This window comes from Corylus avellana, chromosome 1, assembly GCF_965113065.1.
Source record: "Corylus avellana chromosome 1, dhCorAvel1.hap1.2, whole genome shotgun sequence".
Lineage (NCBI taxonomy): Eukaryota > Viridiplantae > Streptophyta > Magnoliopsida > Fagales > Betulaceae > Corylus > Corylus avellana.
In genome coordinates, this window is record NC_142490.1 from 38,152,345 (window position 1) to 38,172,253 (window position 19,909).

Consider the following 19,909-nt stretch of genomic DNA (forward strand, 5'->3'; position numbering starts at 1 on the left):
TCCTCGGAAGCCAAACAGCATTCCCGGGGACACAAGTTTACTGTCTTCCAGGGAGACATCCTCGGTTAGCTATCCCTGTCGAAAATAGAGAGAATATCTATTAATACAAAACAAAGGAGATCACCATCTCATTAAGAACTATTTATTTTCATATGAGCCAAGTATTCAGTCTCCAAAGCTCTACTTCAAAACAGACAAAACCTGCATGTAGACCATACTCAAAGCCATGAAATGGAAGGCTTCTTCAAGAAAGTGACATTTACATGAGAAAGAAATTATTCATAAACTCCTAATAGTTGTAAATGAGACATAGAGGGAGCTTCTCCATAGAAGTGCAATCGCAAAGTTTGACCTGTGGATTAAGTATGATTTCATTTAACCCAACATATACAAGAGATTCTAATCCTCATCCGAGGTATGTTTGTGTCAGTCAATAAACCATAATTTACAACTTAGAGCATCTCCAGCAACACCATCTACTTGTGGCCTTTTACTGTAGCAAAAGTATGTTTAGATAAGCTGATACCTAATCTGTTGGAGAAGAGTTTTGGCTCCTATTGTCGAAATTTAGACAATATAAAGGTTTTGAAAAACCTGTTAGAGATGCTCTTAGACATTTCTTGAGAAGTCGGGTTGTTTGGCAAACATTCTTGAGAGGAAAAAGAAGAAAGATATGGGTTGAAGTAACATAAAGGTGAAATGAGTTTTGAATTTTTTGTAAGCGAAAAGTAAAGAAAGTTGTTTGTTAATGTGAAGAAAGAAGTTTCCCAAAAGGAGAAAAGAATAGGTTGCCAAACACCCCTGATTTGCTACTGTTCTAGATATGAAATCCTTTACATTCAAATTCCTACTCCCCATAGATTCACCAGAAACCTCTGCAAGAACAATAACCATCCTTAAAATGGTGAAAGCGATTGGAATCTCTCAAGACAATCTCCCTGCTAGTTGACTTTGACATGAACTTGGCCATCTCATGACAGTCACCGCATACTCTTAGATTCTTTGTCACTCTTATGGTTTTGCCAGAAGGTAGGCTCAATATTCCAAAAGCCATTGCTAACTTTTCACTGTGCCCACAGAGAGCCACTTCCTTCTCCATGTCATCTGCATTAATTAAAGCATACTTTGTCTTTGGAAAGAAACCCTCTTCCCTCATCTTCGTTCTTAACCTCTTTAACAGTAACCCTATCCTTTTGGCTTGTGGGTGTGACCTATCTCCAGCCACAAAGATATTAACTTTGCCTTTGATCTCTATCCAACTAGCACCTGGGTTCTTTCTCAATCCTCGCCGACCCATCCTCTCCCGCAACTTTTTCACCTCTTCCCACTTTTCTGCCTCTGCATAGATATTCGCTAGAAGTACATAATACCCTGTGTTCTCTGGCTCCAGTTCAAAAACACGTTCTGCAACTTTCTCTGCTAGTTTTACATCATGGTGGATCCTGCACCCACAGAGCAAGGCACCCCAAATTGTGGCATCTGGTTCAATTGGCATCGTTTCAATGAATCTGTATGCCTTTGACAGCTTCCCAGTGCGGGAAAGAAGATCCACCATACAAGCATAATGCTCCAATTTGGGCTCAATATTGTATTCATTTCTCATAATATTAAAAAATCTCCATCCTTCATCAGGTAATCCAGAATGACTGCACGCATAAAGAACAGAAATAAAGGAAACTTCATCAGGTTCAATGCCGGCATTTCTCATCTGATTAAAGGTTGCAATTGCTTCACTTCCAAACCCATGCATTCCATATCCAGCAATCATAACTGTCCATGAGATCAGGTCCTTTGAAGGAATCATGTCAAAAAGTAACCGTGCAAGAACTAGTGCCCCACACTTTACATACATGTCAACAAGTGCATTGGCAACATATTGATCTGAAGAGTATCCATTTCTCAATACGTGACCATGAATCTCTCGGCCTCTTTCTAGAGCTGCTAGGCTGGCACAAGCTGGAAGGATACAGGCTATTGTTATGCTGTTTGGTTTTATCACTCCTTGCATCTCAAAAAACAAAGTAAGAGCTTCATTGGGAAGACAGTTCTTTGAGCAACCCCCTATCATTGTGTTCCATGAGATACTATCCTTTACAGGCATCTGAGAAAAAATTGAGTGAGCTTCTTCCATGCTCCCACATTTTGCATACATATCCATGAGAGCATTAGAGACAAACAAACTTGAGTCCATTTTCTTTTCCTTTATATAAGCGTGTACATCCCTGCCCCCATCCAAAGAGCCATTACAAGCACAAGCATGAAGGACGCTAGTGATAGTAAAAAGATCAGGGCTAACACCACTCTTTTCCATTTCACGGAATAATCCAATTGCCCGATCAGATAGACCTTCTCGGACATAACCTGCTATCATGGAAGTCCATGACACGACACTTCTTTTGCCCATCTTCTCAAAAACTCGAATTGCAGAATCCAAATCACCACATTTTGAATACATATCTAGCAGAGTATTATTGAACATGATTCCTCTGTCCAAACAAGCTTTTATTGCATAAGCATGAAGTGCTCTAGCCAACAATAATGCAGCAATACTTGCACAAGATACAAAAACATTCACTATTGTCGCCAAATCTACATCAACCCCCAAAACTAGCATCTCTTTAAAAATCTCAAGTCCCTTCTCTGCAAGACCATTCGAAGCATACCCACTTATCATTGAATTCCATGATATAACATCTCGATCACTCAATTCATCGAACAACTGCTCTGCACTTTCAACTCTTCCACATTTGAAGTAGAAAGTAATCAGAGAATTCACAACTGAGTTGTGACAACCAAAACCCAATCTCAACAAATACCCATGAACCTGACTGCCGCCTTCTACATTTCCTAAGGCGGCGAGACACTTCAAAACACAAGGAAACGTATATGAATTTGCTTCGATCCCTAACTCCTGCATCTTCCTAAATAAACGTATACTTTCCCCAAAATCACCAATCTTTGCGTACTCATTTATCATAAGATTCCAAAGAAAGACCTTTTCATTCGAAACCTTATCGAAAACCCGCCTCCCTTCTCTCAAATCCCGACAATTGACATACATGAAAACAAGCTTCGCACCCAAAAGTCCATCAATCACTAAGCCATTAGAACATATAATGGAGTGAACCTTTTTACCATCTTCTAGCGATTTAAGTTCAGCACAGAGCTGCAACACAGAACAGTAAGTCTTCGTCTCAAGCTCGGATTTCTGAGCCGTGCAAAGCAATTGCACGGCATTTCTAAGATTACCCAATTCGCAGAAACTGCAAATCTCAATGTTAACATCCGTAGTTTCTTGAACGGATGTTTGGGTGAGCGAGGCCGAGGCACGGGTTGTGGTGCAAGAATAATACGAATTGGTGGGTAACGGAAGGGCCGTTGAAGATGGTCTGTAGGAAATTAAAGCATTTTGGGATTTGACAGAGTTTTCTTTAGGATTAGGATTAGGATTATTGTGGTGAAAAGGGAGAGAGACCCAGAAGATTGGGGCGGTTAGGGGCGTGAGCAGCATGGCTCTTCCCTGCAATTTGATGAGCGCGGGAAATTTGTAATCAACGGGAAAGAAAAACTAACAATTTTTGGCGCACGAAGCACGGTGAAGAAGCTCTCTGGGAAGGCAATGAGTGGACCAGCTCATGTAGTAGAAAAGAAATGAAAACAATTTGGGGAGCAAATTGCCGGATTACAACTCTGTATAATAATATTTAGACTAATACCAGATATCATCTTTTGGACAAAGTTTTCCTCCAAATTAGGTTGGAGGAAATTCCTCCAACCTAATCTCTAAAATTGACATGTGTCCTCAAACATGTGCTTCTCACATATTTTTTTTAATACCCTAATTTTCACAAACTATAGTTAATTCCACCGTTAGTTTCTCTCTCTCTCACGTTCTCTCTCTCTCCTTCCCCTCCCACACGAGGCCAAAGCTGTCTTTCCAACCCAAAAAATCTCTCCGTCTTTACGGAAGAGTGTTTTTTAAAAAAAAGAAAAGATTTTTAAGAGGGTTGATTGGGTTTTCTTAAAAATTTAACAAAAAATAACAATTGTACTTTCTCTTTTTTTAGTCGGAAAAGATAACAAAAAATGCTCAGATTGAAGGGATCATCAAAGATTGAAACTTTTCTGGAAATTTCATAAAAAAATTTTACCATGCCCAGATTGAAGGGATCATCAAAAAATGCTCAGATTGAAGAATAATCTTTATTTGTTAAATAGATGGTTTTGAAAATTTAAGAAAAACCCAATCGCCCCTCTTAAAAATATTTTCTTTTTTTAAAAAAAACCTCTTGGCAAAGTTTCAATGAAGAGATTTTTTGGGTTGGAAAGACAGCTTGGTCTCGTGTGGGAGGGGAAGGAGAGAGAGAGGACGTGAGAGAGAGAGAGAGAACATGAGAGAGAGAAACTGACAGTGGAGTTAACTATAGTTTGTGGAAATTAGGGTATTAAAAAAAACATGTGAGAAGCACATGTTTGAGGACACATGTCAATTTTAGAGACAAGGTTGGAAGAATTTCCTCTAACCTAGTTTGGAAGAAAACTTTGTCCCCATTTTTTTATTCTCCTAAAGCTGATGTGGCTTTTAAAATTATCATTGGATCAAAATTCAAGTATGATTCATCTAAAATTTAATGGTGATTTTAAAAGCCACATTAGTTTTAGGAGGATAAAAAGATGGTCCCTACCATTATTCTAACATTTATTATTTGAAAATTAAAATTTAAAAGTTAGGATAAACTACCTTTTGCCCCCATGAACTACCAATTGTGACACCCGACCCCCATGAACTATCATTTTATGCCAAAAACCCATTTCTGTCAGTCAAAGGCCCATTCCATCAGTCAAAGGCGTTAACTCAAACTGTCTACCCGTCACTTTGCCCCCATGAACTACAATTCATTGTCACTTTGCCCCATGAACTACAATTCATTGTCACTTTGCCTACATAAACTACAACGCATTGTCACTTTGACCGTCTGAGTTAACGCCTTTGACTGACGGAAGGGGCCTTTAACTTATGGAATGGGGGTTTTGGGCATAAAAATGGTAGTTCATGGGGTCGAGTGTCACAGTTGGTAGTTCATGGAGACAAAGTAAAAATGTGTTGTAATTCATGAGAACAAAAGGTAGTTTCCCCTAAAAGTTAAAAATTAAATCGAGTAAAATACAAGAGGTTCCACGTATTTGTAACTTTCCTTGAAAAAAATTAATGATATAATTATTGAGTAAATTATTAAGTTTACATAAGCTTTTGGGATAAGGAATGATTTAATATGGAGAAATGCATCTTTAACATGTATTAGAACCAATGGTTTTGAGTTCAAACCTTAGTTTCGCAAATTATCATCAATTTCAATTAAATATTTTATATGTTGAATCGCACCTATTAAAAGAGAATTTGAGCTCACAAATGGGAGAGAGTGTTAAAGTATTGATTAAAATGATTAAATTTATCTCTTCCTATCATGCTTTTAAGATAATTGGTGATTTAATATGATATCAAAGGCTTCACCAATTCACTCTTATTTTAAAATTAAATATTCAACGTGTTGGGTCTCATCTATTAAAGTTTGAGCCCAATTAAGAGTAATGCTAGAAAGAAGACCAATGTTCTCCTCGTGTCATCTTGAAATTGATATGGCTTTTAAAACTATAATTTGATAAAAATTCAATAATCATCTATCACAAAGCTAATGATGATTTTAAAAATCACATCAATTTTGAGATGACACAAAAAGAACGTAAGCCTTCCCTTCTAGTATAACACCTTATAGAGAGGCTTTGGGCCCAATCGGACTTCATAAAAATGTTGGAGGTTTTGGGTTGATATCAACTTAAACTAGTAATTTTTGACACAACTCTCGATTTCAACATGAATCAAACAATAAAATTAGTGAGTTATGATTGGAGGGTCTTACTCGTTTAATTAAATAAGTTGGATTACGATTAACCTATATAGTTTTATATTTATGTTTCAACATGACCCGAACCTAGCACGCAACAATTAGGAACTAAAATTTTTTGACACAATGTGTAAACCCATTTCGAACTCAATAAAAAATTGCAAATTAAAGTTGAGAAGTATAACCCGTTAAATTAAATAAATTGAATTAAAATAAATTATATAACCTTATACTCATTCATCAACGCAACCGAACCCGACATCCAAATATATGAACTAATACTCCTACCTTCTCCATTTAAAAAGAAAATAATAATAAATAAAATAAATTTAAAAAACCAAAAAAAAAAACAAAAAAGCTTAAACCTTTTGACTTTGACCCATAGCAACCGCACACTGTCCCGACTACGACGCCACGTGTACTTCATCACTCAATGCCAGGTGTATATTCCGACATATATGAGAACATGTGAATGCTGTCGTGCTAATCCATTTGCATATTCAGAATCTCAGATTTCCCAGAAAAATATGAATGCAGTAGCAGTTTTCCGTTCTCATTCTGCCCTTCAGTTTCCCTCTTTCCTCTCATTCAGCGGGCAGCCCAGCCTGGGAGGAAAACCCATCTCTCTGAAAGGTACCAAAGCTTTCAACTTTCAAGACCCATATCCTATGTTCCTATATTTTCCTTTTTCTGCATCATCTATTTAAGTAATTTATTTTAATATTAATTAAATAATTACATTCACCATTTTTTACCTGATAACTGTGATTGTTAAATGTATTCTCCCTAATTTACCTCTCCCATTTCAACCCACTTATTCTGTGGGTATTGTTGTCCTTGTACTGTGGTTGCGATTTGAAGTACTGTACTGTTGTTATCATGCTTGGTAGTCGATTTTTGCGATTGAATTGTAGTAATTGTAGGTAATCTTTGTTGGGTTTTGATGTTTTGAGTCTGCAACTCGTGCGGCAATAACTTTGTGTTTGCACTGTGCTGTTTGCGGAAAGATGATTTCTTTTGATTGATGGGTGACTTCTGAGTTGCTGCTTCAACTTACTTTGAGGTTAGAACTAGTAATTTATGTTCATATGAAATTTAAGCTCCATATTATGAGTTAATGTTAGTTAATGTTTAGACTAAGCAACTTTGAGTTACAAATGAACAGTCCCTAACTTTTACCTGTTATTTTTGGTGTTTGTATGTTCTCAACCACAATTTATCTAATAGTTTTCTGGTTGTTAAATCCCATTTATTCAAGTTGATAGGAAATGGTTAATTTAATGATTTAATTTAAAATTTAACACTCTCCCTCATGAGCTCAAACTCCCCTTAATAGTTAACGAGGCCAAACAAGTGGAATATTTAATTGAAATGTGAGGTGAATGGCAGAAATAAAGTTCGAACTCGCGACTTTTAACTCTAATACCATGATAAAATTACCCCTTATCCCAAAATTTTAAGCCGGTAGAAAATGGTTAATTTAATTATTTAATTTATATTCTAACACTACTGGTAATCCACTTTGTCATCCTTATATTGTTCAGACCACTTAAAACAAGTGTGAGTTAGACCATGGCCAAAGACCTTGTGAGATGGATTGATAAAGGAAAAACACAGTTGGCGTCATTCAGGAAATTGTTGCTTTTGTGGGCGAGACGCTGAAGATTTCAACCACCTCTTCTTCTCTTGTCCTTTTTCAGAGAGAATATGGCATTTCTCATGTGATAAGTTCAACCTGCAATGAGTTTACAGAAGCTGGGAGGATACAGTTTGCTGGATGGTCCAATGATTTAAAGGGAAATCCCTTCTGAGTATGAATTGTGAACTCATACTAGTTTCCACTTTCTATCTAACTTGGATAGAAAGGAACTCAAGAACCTTTGACAATAGTGTTAGAAATGCTTGTACTATGTCCTATGAGGTTATGTGTTTGTGTAAAGGAAAGAATTAATACCTTCCATGGTCTTAAGTTTGCACAAAAAAAAAATAAAAGATGTTTTCAGGGATCATGGGATAGTTCAGATGAGATTTTAAGGCCTGGTTAGCATCTTCCTTTATATTTTGGTTTCTGAGTTGGTTGGGGGACTCTTCAAGGGGTTTTAGTCTCTTTTCCAACCTGGGAGTTTTCTGCAGTGTTTTGTCTGGGAAATTGCCCGCGCTATTGTATAATTATGGATGGTTGTTTTCCTTAACACGATCGCTTATTTATTTACAAGAATAAGTAAATAAATAAAGAGCTTAAAATTCTTCTTTCTTATATTGTTGTTTGTTTGCTTCTGATTGGCTATATTGAGTCTATCATTCCCTCTTTATTAGCTTCCGCTGAAAAAATTGGACGTCGTCGTTATTTATATGTTTGTTTGGAGCTTATGTTCGTTTTGTGAACTACAGACTGAGAGATCATTTTTTGATGCAGCTTGTTAAATTTGGCAGAGATTGCAGATGGGCCTTTACTCTTTGACTCCCAAAAGGGTTTTCCTCGCTTAACTGTTTTAAGCATAAGATCTGATGGGCATAGAAGACACGGACCTCCAAGGAGAAGTTCAGATTCAAGAAGAAGAAAGGAGGATGAAAATGAGACACCTCAATCATCTGATGGTAAAAAGTCCAAATCATCTAACCAGGAAGAGATAATTGCTCTGTTCCGACGAATTCAGTCCTCAATCTCAAAGGGAGAGTCTCTAAGTACGAAGAAGAGAAATTCCAACTTGTCTGAGGATAAGCCCTCCCCTGAATCAATTCTCGACGTACTTCGCAAATCAAGGAAGCAAGTGAAAGGTGATGCATAACTGTTGTTAGTCATTCTGCTTGTTTATGATTTTATATAATTCGGATTCTCTTATTATGGCAGACAAAACTTCAGACAAGGAAGGTGATAAGGTGTTGACAAGAAGAAGAGGTGTGCCCCAGAAAGAGCAGGCAGTGCAGAACAGTCAACAGGTAGCAGACTTAAAGTCAACTCGGCCGCCATCGGAATTTGTGAAGAGATCCCCAATACCATCTCCATCAACCCCAAGAGGAAAGATACTTGAGTTGAATGATGAAGCATTGGCGGCTAGAGATGGAAGCAAGGAGTTGAATTTGCCGGGAATAGAGGGTATGAAACTAACAGAGCTTAAAGAAGTGGCAAAGTCTAGAGGAATGAAGGGTTACTCAAAACTGAAGAAGAGTGAGCTCGTAGAGTTACTAAGGTCCTAAAACAATGGGAAGTTTTCCTGAGATGAGAAACATAGAATCCAACAGTTTGAAGTTACAAAGCACTGACAAAAGTAGGTGATCTTTCTAGCGTTTGATGTATATCATTGAAGGTCCTCTGTTTTTTGTTTTCATTTTCCTTGTTTGTTTGGTTTTCGTGACTTATAATTTTAGCTACATGAACAGATTCTATTGTAACGAAATTTCCTGTAGTTAAATGGCCTTATGTGCAAAGTGCCAACGGTTCTGTTTTTTCCCCTCTTGGAACTTAAAATGTTTCGCTTGTTATATGGTTCTTTTGCACTGTTTGGCCTACACTCAAGTTAGATTCAGAGACCAGTTGAGCAAGAGTAAATAATAATAATAAAATAATAATAATAAAAAATAATAAATAATAAATTAAGATTAATTTTCACGGTCATATCATTCAAATTGAGCAAGAGTAAATAATAATAATAAAATAATAATAATAAAAAATAATAAATAATAAATTAAGATTAATTTTCACGGTCATATCATTCAAATTATATAACAGTTTATTAAATAGTATTATTCGCTAAGGTATGAAGTTGACTGGACATCTAGGATCCGAGCACTGTTTCGGTGTAGGCCGCAAGAGCGGTATGAAATCGAGGCAAGCTCTAAATGCTAGATATGACCTCAAAATAACAGGGGTCAAGGTCTCATAGTAAGACGATGGGGGATAAGCTTCATTGTCGAGAGGGAAACAACCTAAATTACTAGTTAAGACCCCTAAATGATCGCTTAGTGATAAAGGAGGTAGGGGTGCAAAGACGGTCAGGAGGTTTGCTTAGAAGCAACCACACTTGAAAGAGTTGGAAAATGGAAAGATTTGTACAAGTTATATCTTCCATCACCACTTTGTGGAGAATCATCAGGTATGAATATGTTAAAGACCAGTGACTCGATTTTGGTGAAATAGTATCTCTTTCCAAAAAAACATATTTTTTTCACGGTCGCATAAAGGAAATATTTTGTTGCGAATGAACACAATATGATAAATTGTCCATACCATAATTATTGACATGAGCCTTTTCCTCATAAAAATGGAATCTTTTGTTACAATCAAAGCAAAAGTGATGTTGATTATTTAAGAATTGAAGTCAATTTGCTTTATAAAAGAAGATATCGTTGAACTTTTATGAAATGGTGTCATAGGATTCAGCCAAAAGATTTGGCTATTTATAGTATGAAATGAGTCAATCATCCACCACTTTGGTATCTTATTGAACAAAAATGTTGATATCGTTCCTCCATTACTAAAAAATTTCAATTTTCGGGAAGTATCATGATTCATGATCATCCAATAAGAGTTCAATTTTTTCAAATGAACGATTTGAAAACTATTGATTCTAACAACTGATTGCAAAGTTGATCATTTGGACCTTTCAATTCATAAATGTGGATCTTGGACCTATTGATAGAGATATTCCCAAAACTCACAAAGAAAAAAGGAAGTGAGTTAGACAAAAAGAGGTATTTCTGTCTAGGTGTAAGTAGTTTACATCTTCACAGACATGTCTATTTTACCGAGTCTTTCTCTGAGACTGCCCATATCGTTACACCTTTCATGTACGTCAGAACTTACCCGACAAAAAATTTTGTTACCTTAGGACCATTATAGTTACGACCGCCATTCATCGAGACTTCGGTCGCGGACTCCCCTATCATCAGGTCACTAACTTCCTTAACCATTCGACCATTCAACATTGGGCATGCATCAACCTCCCTTTGACCTTTTGACATTGGGCTTGCATCAACCTCCATTTCATGGTTTAACGATTTTGCGAAGACCTATTCCCACCCCATTTCCTTTTCTTATTTTAGATACGTGGTTGTTTTTGGTAAACAAGTAGCATGGGCTTGGCCCCCTACAACCTCCTTTGTGAGGAGTCACCTTTTCTCCCGAAGTTTCAAAACTATTTTGCCAAGTTCCTTAAAGAGTTGTCTTGCAGTCACCTCTTCTCCCAAAGTTTCAGAACTATTTTGCCAAGTCCGTTAAAGAGAATTGTCTCGCGCTATGAGGTATTCTCTACCTACTTACCTACCTATCACATTATTCTAATTACATAATAGTTTACTAAATATCATTTCTTGTAGCTTTTGCTACTGCTTACTACTGTGTTGCTCAAAACTTTATAGTTGCTGCCCGACCAGAAGAGAATAACCAACCACAAAAATTAATGGGGATTGAACATGAGAAAATAATGCCAAGAGTCGCAATGAAATTCACCAGAAAGTACTTAAAGATAAAGTAACTAATAAAATCTCATTCAAACAAAATATTAATCCTGATAAACAAATTGCAGAATGGTAACAACTCGCCAAAACTAAAACAACTCCGACATTACATAGATCTCTAAGTATTTTGAGACTTGTTAAGGATAACTCCTTCATATTTCATCTGGAACCATTTCATTGCATCCTCTTTAGTAACCCTGTGCTGGATTCCAACACGGGACTTGCATCTACGACGACGACCCACACGGTATCCTGCTCTCTCCAAAACAACATAAAAATCCATACCATAGATACCGGTTGAAGGGTCATACCTGAAGCAAGAAAAGACAACAGTTAGCTCCAACACACCAAGTCCAACTGTTTTTTAATAAATAATAGAGATGATGCTGGCCTAACACCTTCCTAATAGGAAGAACTTAAAATTCCCAGCATATTCAACCATAACAGAAGTGCAAAAAATACAAAGACCTATATCTTAGATTATATCTTCTATCAATTAGCACACTGTTATGGCAATACGTAGGAAATATCATATGTGAATAAATATCACCAAACATATTAATAATATAAAAGGAAACCATCAGAACCAAACAAACTACAAAAAGCAGGAAACCCAAGTGGCTTGAATGCAGTATAGAATTCATAGACCTAACATGAACCAAGCTTAGGTACCCATCACTTCCAAACTAGTATTTTTCAGAGGAAAGCAAGTTCCTTGGAATAATCAAATATATTGAAGTAGTAACCTCTTTGCAGATATCTACAGTTATGTTACGCCATAGACAGAAAGCCTAGTTCTCATATCATCATAAGAAGCAAACCCAATAAGAAGGCACAAAGTCCTGAGAAGTTGCACTTGTGCATTATTTATCAAGTCAATAAAAAGGTTACTCATCTGAACAAAGGGCAGTCAATAAATAAAGAGCAATACCTGCAACTCTTTCACAACTTTTAAAACTTGCTTACACTTGTCAGAATGTAATTGCAGCCACATCAACAACTAAATTTTTTTAACACCCTCCAATTACATGTTGACACGTGTCAAAAAGTTATAAAAGAATTATAAGCCTAACATTTTTCATAAATAAAAGTGAAAAATAAGCAAATATACAAATGTAGCTTGAAGAGGAATGGTAGCTTCAGTGTTTCATAACCAATTAAAAAAAAAAACACATCATTCCTGTTAAGCTTGTTATGATTAAAGACATCGCAATTAGTTTAGCTGAGCATGGGTCAAAATGTTCATTAATCAGATGGTTAGGTTTAGGTCTTTGTTGATTGGGTGGTCAAGAGACAATCAAATTGTGCATATTGAATGGTGAGAGGAAGCAAGAAAAAAGAGTTTTCTTTCATCTTGCTTCTTCCTTCTCTCTTATCAACCCTTACATGAATATCAAAATCATCCCATGATAGCACGCACGTTTTAAGTAAACCCATAATCTAGATAATATACTATTCCAATTTTATTACTGGCACGGTGGATTAGAACCATACTTTTCAGTGAATGAATTTTAGCACACAAGTATCTATTTTAAAGAGAGGACACATGGAAGAAGAAAGAAAAGTATTTTACCATCCTCCCCATGTCAAGTCCTCATGGTTCCCCTCAAGCACAAAACTAACTAGTTTATACGTGCCCCTCTGTCATTATACACGCCCAACCCATCAAAAGTGTCATCCTTTTCATGACTACTACAAATTTCAATAGCTTTCTCGCTCAAATAAACAACATACTTTCTTTATTAGCAATTTACTAATAAAATTAAAAAATAAAAACTGTATTAGCAAGGTGAATGCATTTATTCACAACCAATTGTCACATTTGGCGAACAATTTTATCCCAATAAACTTGAATTCGTTAGCTTGTACAACTCAATGCCGCAAACAAGTAATTGCAGGAAACGAATGGTGGTAACTTACTTGATTCCGAGATCGATGTGTTCCTGAATACCAAAGCCAAAGCAGCCGGTATCGCTGAAGTTCCTACGCAGAAGTTCGTACTCCTTCACCTTCAACCCACTCTCCAGAAGCTGCATCGCCTTTTCCCCCCTCACCGTCACGTAGCACGCTATCTTCTCGTTACGCCTGATCCCGAACGATCTCACCGTGTACCTAGCTGTTTCCGTTCGTTCGGTCACAGACCAGTTAACAAATCGCAAATCACAAAAGAAAAAAAAAATCGATAACCAGTTACTCAAATCGTACCCTTTGAGAAGACTGGGGTCTGGCCACTCAGTTGCTCCAACACCTAAGGGAAAAAAAAAAAAAAAAAAAAAAAAAAAAAAACCCGGAAAACAGTCATTATCATTAAACAAAAAACCCGAAATGTATTTGAATCAGGGTGGTTTTTCTCGGGAAACAAACAAAGGAGAGAGAGAGAGAGAGAGAGGGGAAACCTTGGAGGCTCTGGTGAGACGATCACCGCTCTCGCCAACGGAGATGTTGAGGACGAGCTTCTGGACCTTGATCTCCCGCATTGGGTTGCTTAGTTTCCTCTCTGAAGCCTGCTTTGTTCATAATCAAATACAACTACAACATCGTGAGAAACAAAACAAATGGATGAAATAGAAATCATACTGGATCAGTGAGAGAGAGGGACCATTGTGGTGTGCAGGAGCGGAGGCAGAGAGACTGGAGTGGAACGCCGAGGGAGATAAAGAGGGTACTGGGTATAATAGGAGCGGAACGAAGTGCGTCCTAGGGTTTTCGTAGTTGGCCTAAATGACGATAATGCCCCCTCAAAGTATTTTGTTTTTTTAGAATTACATTCTCTTGACCCAGTTGGACTTCAAGTTCAAGCCCATCAAACCCACCAAAAAAAAAAAAAAAAAAAAGAGAAAATTACAGTTTACCCTCTCAAAGATTACAACGTTTTTCAATCCTCTCAAAGATTACAACGTTTTTCAATTCGAACATCAAAGTTTTAATTTTTGCAATCTACCCCCACAAAGTTTCAATTTTTTTCAATTCAACCAATATTATCCCAAAATTTTCATATTGCCTCTGATTTTTTTTTAAAATTTTTTTATTTTTTATATATAAAAAAAAAAATTTGAAATTGCAAAAATGGCCAGATGGCCAAAGGGGTGGCTACACCCCGAATTTTATTTTTAATTTTTTATAAAAAAATAAAAAAATAAAAATTATGGGCAATATGAAAAGTTTTTGATATAATTGGTCAAATTGCAAAAATTAAAACTTTGGTGTTCGAATTGAAAAACGCTGTCAACTTTAAAAGGGTAAACTGTAATTTTCTCAAAAAAAAAGGGGGGGGGGGGGGGGGTTGAATATATATCATCTAATTCTGCTAGGGTTTTTATTAGGATTCACATCATATTAATAGAAAATTTGTATTATATGATATAATATAATGGTGATTACAGGTTGAATATATTGTGCTTAGTTTTGAAATTCTGGCATATTAGGGTCTAAAAGTGGATCTATGTTTGATTCCATCCATTTGATTAATCTGCTCATTCTGTTTCTCGCCATTCATGTGTTCATATGGCTATAGAATTAAAGAAAAAGTCAATTTAAAATTCTTTAAGGCAAAGTAAAATAGCAAGATCAACTGCTTTTAAAATAATAATAATAATAATAATAGCAAGATCAAGTAGCAATTTACTCGATAGTTACTTATTTGGCTTCTCTTTAAAGAGAGAAGCACTACCTTCTCTTTAGAATCCTTGTTGTTTTTGTCATCTTCCACCACCTCTAGCGGTTTCTCTAAAAGAGGAGGGATGGACCACCCGCCAGCCCAGCCCCCACTCGCCAGCCACACACCGGCCAGTGTGTGGCTACAACGCCCCTTCTCCCTGTCGGTTGTCGCTTCCCTTACTGGTGTTGACAAGTTCTAAGCTTTGTGTTATTTTTTAGTGTATTTATGCCCTGATTTATTTATTTATTTTTTTTTTTTTGGGGGGGGGGGGGACGGGGGGGCATTTTTGCTCACTGTTGTTGGTTATTGTTTTCTCCACACGAGGTTCGAGAACGGTTGAGGGGCCTCTCAAGATCCATCCTTCCCTTGTGTCATTGCTATGCCGTCTTTGGTTTTGTGAGGATGCTTCTCTTCGGTTGCTATCTTTACCCTCCCCCAATGCTTGGTCTCTTGCTGTGAATCTTTTCAACGTTTGTTGCAGCTACTGCTTAGATGGTTCCTCTCTAGGAATTTTGCCTTTGGAAACCACCATCTTTAGTGATATTAGTTATTTTGATAGGTCAGGTCATTTATTTGACCAATTTCCAATGGTTCTTGTTTGTACTGCACTATTTCTTAAACGAGTTAATACAACTCGGTAGCTCGCTCGATACCCATTCGGTTAAACTCGATCCAAACTCAAGCTCGATATTGTATAAGCTCGCTCGTTACTGATGTAACCCGCTCGATTAGTTAATGATACATACCCGGCTCGCTCGATCAAACTCGACGGGAACTTGTGAGGTCAACTCGTTTAAGACTCGAACCGGCTCGTTAGTTCGTTCATATATCTTGTATATATATATATACAAAATATATTAAAAAAAATAGTTATATATATTTAAATATGTATATTAGTAATTAAATAATATATGTTATATGAATTATTCAATATTCATGTGTATGTATTAGTTGACACACTAACTAGTTAGATCATAAATTAACATATTATCTAGTTAATTAATTAATATATATATATATATAAAATTAAGTACATGTTACTCAATACTTCTATGTATATTACTATTTTATTATACATGTGTGTTATATATTAGTATTAACATATTAACTAGTAACTAGTTAATTATTAAACTAACATATTAACTAAGTTAATATATATTAAATTACTAACTTAGTATAATTAACTATAGGTTATTTTGACAAACAAAAAAATTATATGTTACTTAATATATATATATACTTGTTAGTTAATATATATTAACTTAGTATTACTATTAAGTTAAATGTTAGATCACATGATCTAAAGATGATGTGAATTATTATCTCATATGATCATATATATATATATATCATAAATTAAGTGATTAATATTATAATCAACAATGTGTTTGTTTAGAGATATATGCTCTTGTTATGTTTAGAGTATTATGCTCTAGATATCATTATAATTTAGATGTTATATCATATGAATTATCATCCGAATTTAGTCACATTTTCATATGGTCTACCATTATAATTTATATGATTATATCAAATAATTAATTGATGATTAAATCATATGACTACATAATAACAAAATATACATATATAATATGACATAAGTCGTAAGTATAAAAACTCATACTAATACAATAATTAAGTACCCCGAGACTTAATAACTAGTTAGTTAATAAACTAACATATTAACTAAGTTAATATATATTAAATTACTAACTTAGTATAATTAACTATAGGTTATTTTGACAAAAAAAATTATATGTTACTTAATATTTGTATCTGTATTATATATATGAATATATAATATACATACTTGTTAGTTAATATATATTAACTTAGTATTACTAAGTAAGTTAACTATTTTCAAAAAACAAAAACAAAATAAGTTAATCAAAACAAGTTACATAAATAGTAACTAATATAAAATATTATGCAATATGGTTAAGTTGTTAACTAATTAAATATATAACTATACTGAATAGTTAATATACAAGCAAGTATTAACATACTAAATACTAAATATAGTTAGTGTTAGATCACATGATCTAAAGATTATGTGAATTGTAATTAGAAGAAAAAAAAAAAAAAGATTATGTGAATTGTTAGATCATATGATCATATATATCACAAATTAAGTGATTAATATTATAATCAACAATGTGTTTGTTTGGAGCTATATGCTCTTGTTATGTTTGGAGTGTTATGCTCTAGATATCTATTTTTTGATGAATGAAGATTACAATGTTAAAAAAATAATAATAATAAAATAAAAAAATAAAAAATAAAATTGTTTGTTACAATCACAAATTAAGTATTATCATTGTAATTTAGATTTTATATCATACGAATTATCATTTGAATTTAGTCACATTAATTATCATATGGTCTAATATTTTGCCATATGAACATATAATTACTAGTTAAGTAACTTAGTAAGCATAGTTAAAGATTCATGGTGTAAGTTTCATAATATTTAAGTATTAATATATTATCAGTATAATTTATAGCATTAAATGCATTACAAGATTATGTTACTGCTTGTAATTGACGCATTATAAGATTATTCTTGCAGTTATTTCTTCTAGAGTTCCCACTTGACTTCCACGTTGAACATCTCCAAAGTAATTTGAATTAATTAAATTAAAGGGATATTCAGGAATTAATCTTGAATAGGATAATAAAATAGTATTAATAAGTACTAGTGTCATAAATAATTATTTGTAATAGTAAATTGTAGTTAAATTAAATAAGGGGTTAAATATTAATTAGGGTTAAGTACTTAATATCCCCTGGGGTTTGGAAACTTTATTTTTACCCTCTGAGGTTTCATTTTTATCACAGGACCCTCTTGGGGTTTTGATAAAGGACCAAGTTAGTCCATCCGTTAGTTGACCGTTAAGACTGACACGTGGATCAATCAGATGTTGACACGTGGCACATATTTAATTTAATTTTTTTTTTAAAAAAAAAAAAGAAAAAGAAAAAAGAAAAGGAAAAAATTGGGGGTGGCTTGATTTGGGAGCCACCCCCTTTGGCCATGGGTGTGGCCTGGCGACCCCCATTTGGCCAAGAGCCACCCCCAATTTTTTTCCTTTTTATTTTTTTATTTTTTTAAAAAATTAACTATGTGTCACGTGTCAACATCTGATTGGTCCACGTGTCAGTCCTAACGGTCAACTAACGGATGGACTAACTTGGTCATTTATCAAAACCTCAGAAGGGTCCTGTGATAAAAATGAAACCCCAGGGGGATAAAAATAAAGTTTCCAAACCCCAGTGGAAGTATTAAGTACTTAACCCTATTAATTAACAAATGATAGAAATAAAATAAGGTGAGGGCAGTAGTGTAGTTTAAAAAAGTGAGAGGTTTGAATTAAAAAGAAAATCTACATACTACCACTTGTGTGGCTTTGATTGGATATATGGGGATATCTTATCCCCTTAGCCTTTGCAAAAGAAAACAAAACATAAAAATGGACCACGCCCTTGCTTTTGGTAAAACACATAGCATCAGAGAGAGAGAGAGGGAAAGCGCAAGAAATACTGTGCGCGGCTAAGATGGTGGTGATTTTGGGGCTTAGATGACGGAGTGGCTCAAGAAAGGTGAGAAGTTGGCGAGCCGAGCAGAGTGCTCGATAAGACACTCTACTCGCCTAGAAGTCGAGCTCGAGCTCGATCTCGCACAAGATTTTCCTCTTGGTGAGTCGAGCCGAGTCCACCATTTATGGCTCGTCACGAGCTCGAGCTGAGCTCGAGCTTGTGAACAGTACATACGAGATGATCTTGAACACCTTCAACTCCCCCAAACTCGGCTCGTTTACGGCCCTGGTTATACCAACTTAATTCAAGGTAAAAGCTTCAAATTCCCCTAGTTTCTGCAATGTTCTTTGTGAGCATAGATTTTTTTTATTTATTTTTTTGGTGTTGAACATGACTCTTCCTTTTGGGTATTCTTTTGTTTTGCTTTAAAGATTGGATTTTTATGTGGGTTTTCTGTTTTTGGTTTGTGGGTGTTCTTGTTTTCATTGGGTTTGCTAATTCAGAGGGGAAGATTTAGATTGTGGTTGTTTGCATTTAATATATGAGAAGTAGTTGGATGAAGGAAATATGTGCATGTGAGGTACTTCAAGTTAAGATACTCCGTTCGCTCGCTTATTGTTGGAATTTAGTTAGAAGTAGAAAGTTCAATAAGAACAATAGCACAAGTTTCTCTTTGATTTTTTCTTATGTTTAGAATACAAAACTTTTTTTTTATTTTTTTTTTTATAAAAATGTATTTCACAATAACTTTTATTATCTTTCTTCATATAATTAAAATATTATTTTTTTACAAAATATAAGATTTCTACCTACTCTTACTTTTTTCACAAAATCTCAACACAATCTTTAATTAAAACAAAAAGATGAAAGGAAAGAGAGAAAAGAGAAATATTTATACTAAAATAATGTGTAGAGAACCACTTTTGATTTCCTATGCATTGAGAAACACTGTAACAACCGTTAGTTAAATACAAGAAATTTGATGTGAATATGTTTTTGTGTTTTTTCTAATTTTTTTTTTTAAAAAAAACATAAGGAAATGAATAGCATATAAGGTATCTGCTCCTAGTACTCTTGTCGAGTTTTAACATTTTCAGTCAAACTTGTTTTAATTGACCTTTAAACGATCCAAATCCAAGCCGTTTCGACATTCTCAAACAAGCTCGTTTTAATTGACGTTTAAGCAATCCGAGCTTGAGCCGTTTATGTCGTAGTCTTACGGAGGTGGAGGTGGAGAATATAGTTGTTGGCTTATGACAATGGAAGAAGAAGGGTGACGAAAGAGGAATGCTATAATGCATTCTCCCCACCATCTACTCACCATCTCTTCACTTGGATTTTGATTTTTTCAAAA

The 19,909-nt window shown here is 35.1% G+C and overlaps 3 protein-coding genes across 3 annotated transcripts; 1 reads left to right on the top strand and 2 right to left on the bottom strand.

The window, feature by feature from the left end:
• Positions 1–346: 346 nt before the first annotated feature.
• Positions 347–3,626, bottom strand: DOT4 (Pentatricopeptide repeat (PPR) superfamily protein). Its single transcript, XM_059579419.2, has one exon. The coding sequence runs from the start codon at positions 3,509–3,511 to the stop codon at positions 863–865; it is 2,649 nt and encodes an 882-aa protein (XP_059435402.2). The 5' UTR covers positions 3,512–3,626; the 3' UTR covers positions 347–862.
• A 2,774-nt stretch (positions 3,627–6,400) lies between these two features.
• Positions 6,401–9,350, top strand: LOC132171377 (Rho termination factor). The gene is made up of 3 exons (XM_059582674.2): positions 6,401–6,536; positions 8,337–8,681; positions 8,755–9,350. The coding sequence occupies exons 1-3, from the start codon at positions 6,431–6,433 to the stop codon at positions 9,099–9,101; spliced, it is 798 nt and encodes a 265-aa protein (XP_059438657.2). The 5' UTR covers positions 6,401–6,430; the 3' UTR covers positions 9,102–9,350.
• Positions 9,351–11,347: 1,997 nt separating this feature from the next.
• LOC132172733 (large ribosomal subunit protein uL5z) lies at positions 11,348–14,074 on the bottom strand. The gene is made up of 5 exons (XM_059584289.2): positions 13,960–14,074; positions 13,757–13,864; positions 13,566–13,608; positions 13,281–13,476; positions 11,348–11,671 (listed from the first exon to the last, which is right to left on the bottom strand). Exons 1-5 carry the CDS (start codon positions 13,960–13,962, stop codon positions 11,479–11,481), a joined length of 543 nt encoding a protein of 180 aa, XP_059440272.1. The 5' UTR covers positions 13,963–14,074; the 3' UTR covers positions 11,348–11,478.
• Positions 14,075–19,909: the final 5,835 nt, after the last annotated feature.

Coding starts and splice junctions, on each gene's coding strand:
- DOT4 (XM_059579419.2), bottom strand. CDS start 3,511: ATGCTGCTCACGCCCCTAACCGCCCCAATCTTCTGGGTCTCTCTCCCT.
- LOC132171377 (XM_059582674.2), top strand. CDS start 6,431: ATGAATGCAGTAGCAGTTTTCCGTTCTCATTCTGCCCTTCAGTTTCCC. Junction 6,537..8,336: donor AAAACCCATCTCTCTGAAAG/GTACCAAAGCTT, acceptor TAAATTTGGCAG/AGATTGCAGATGGGCCTTTA. Junction 8,682..8,754: donor ATCAAGGAAGCAAGTGAAAG/GTGATGCATAAC, acceptor TTATTATGGCAG/ACAAAACTTCAGACAAGGAA.
- LOC132172733 (XM_059584289.2), bottom strand. Junction 13,609..13,756: donor GTCTCACCAGAGCCTCCAAG/GTTTCCCCTCTC, acceptor TTTTTCCCTTAG/GTGTTGGAGCAACTGAGTGG. Junction 11,672..13,280: donor CACATCGATCTCGGAATCAA/GTAAGTTACCAC, acceptor TTCTTGCTTCAG/GTATGACCCTTCAACCGGTA.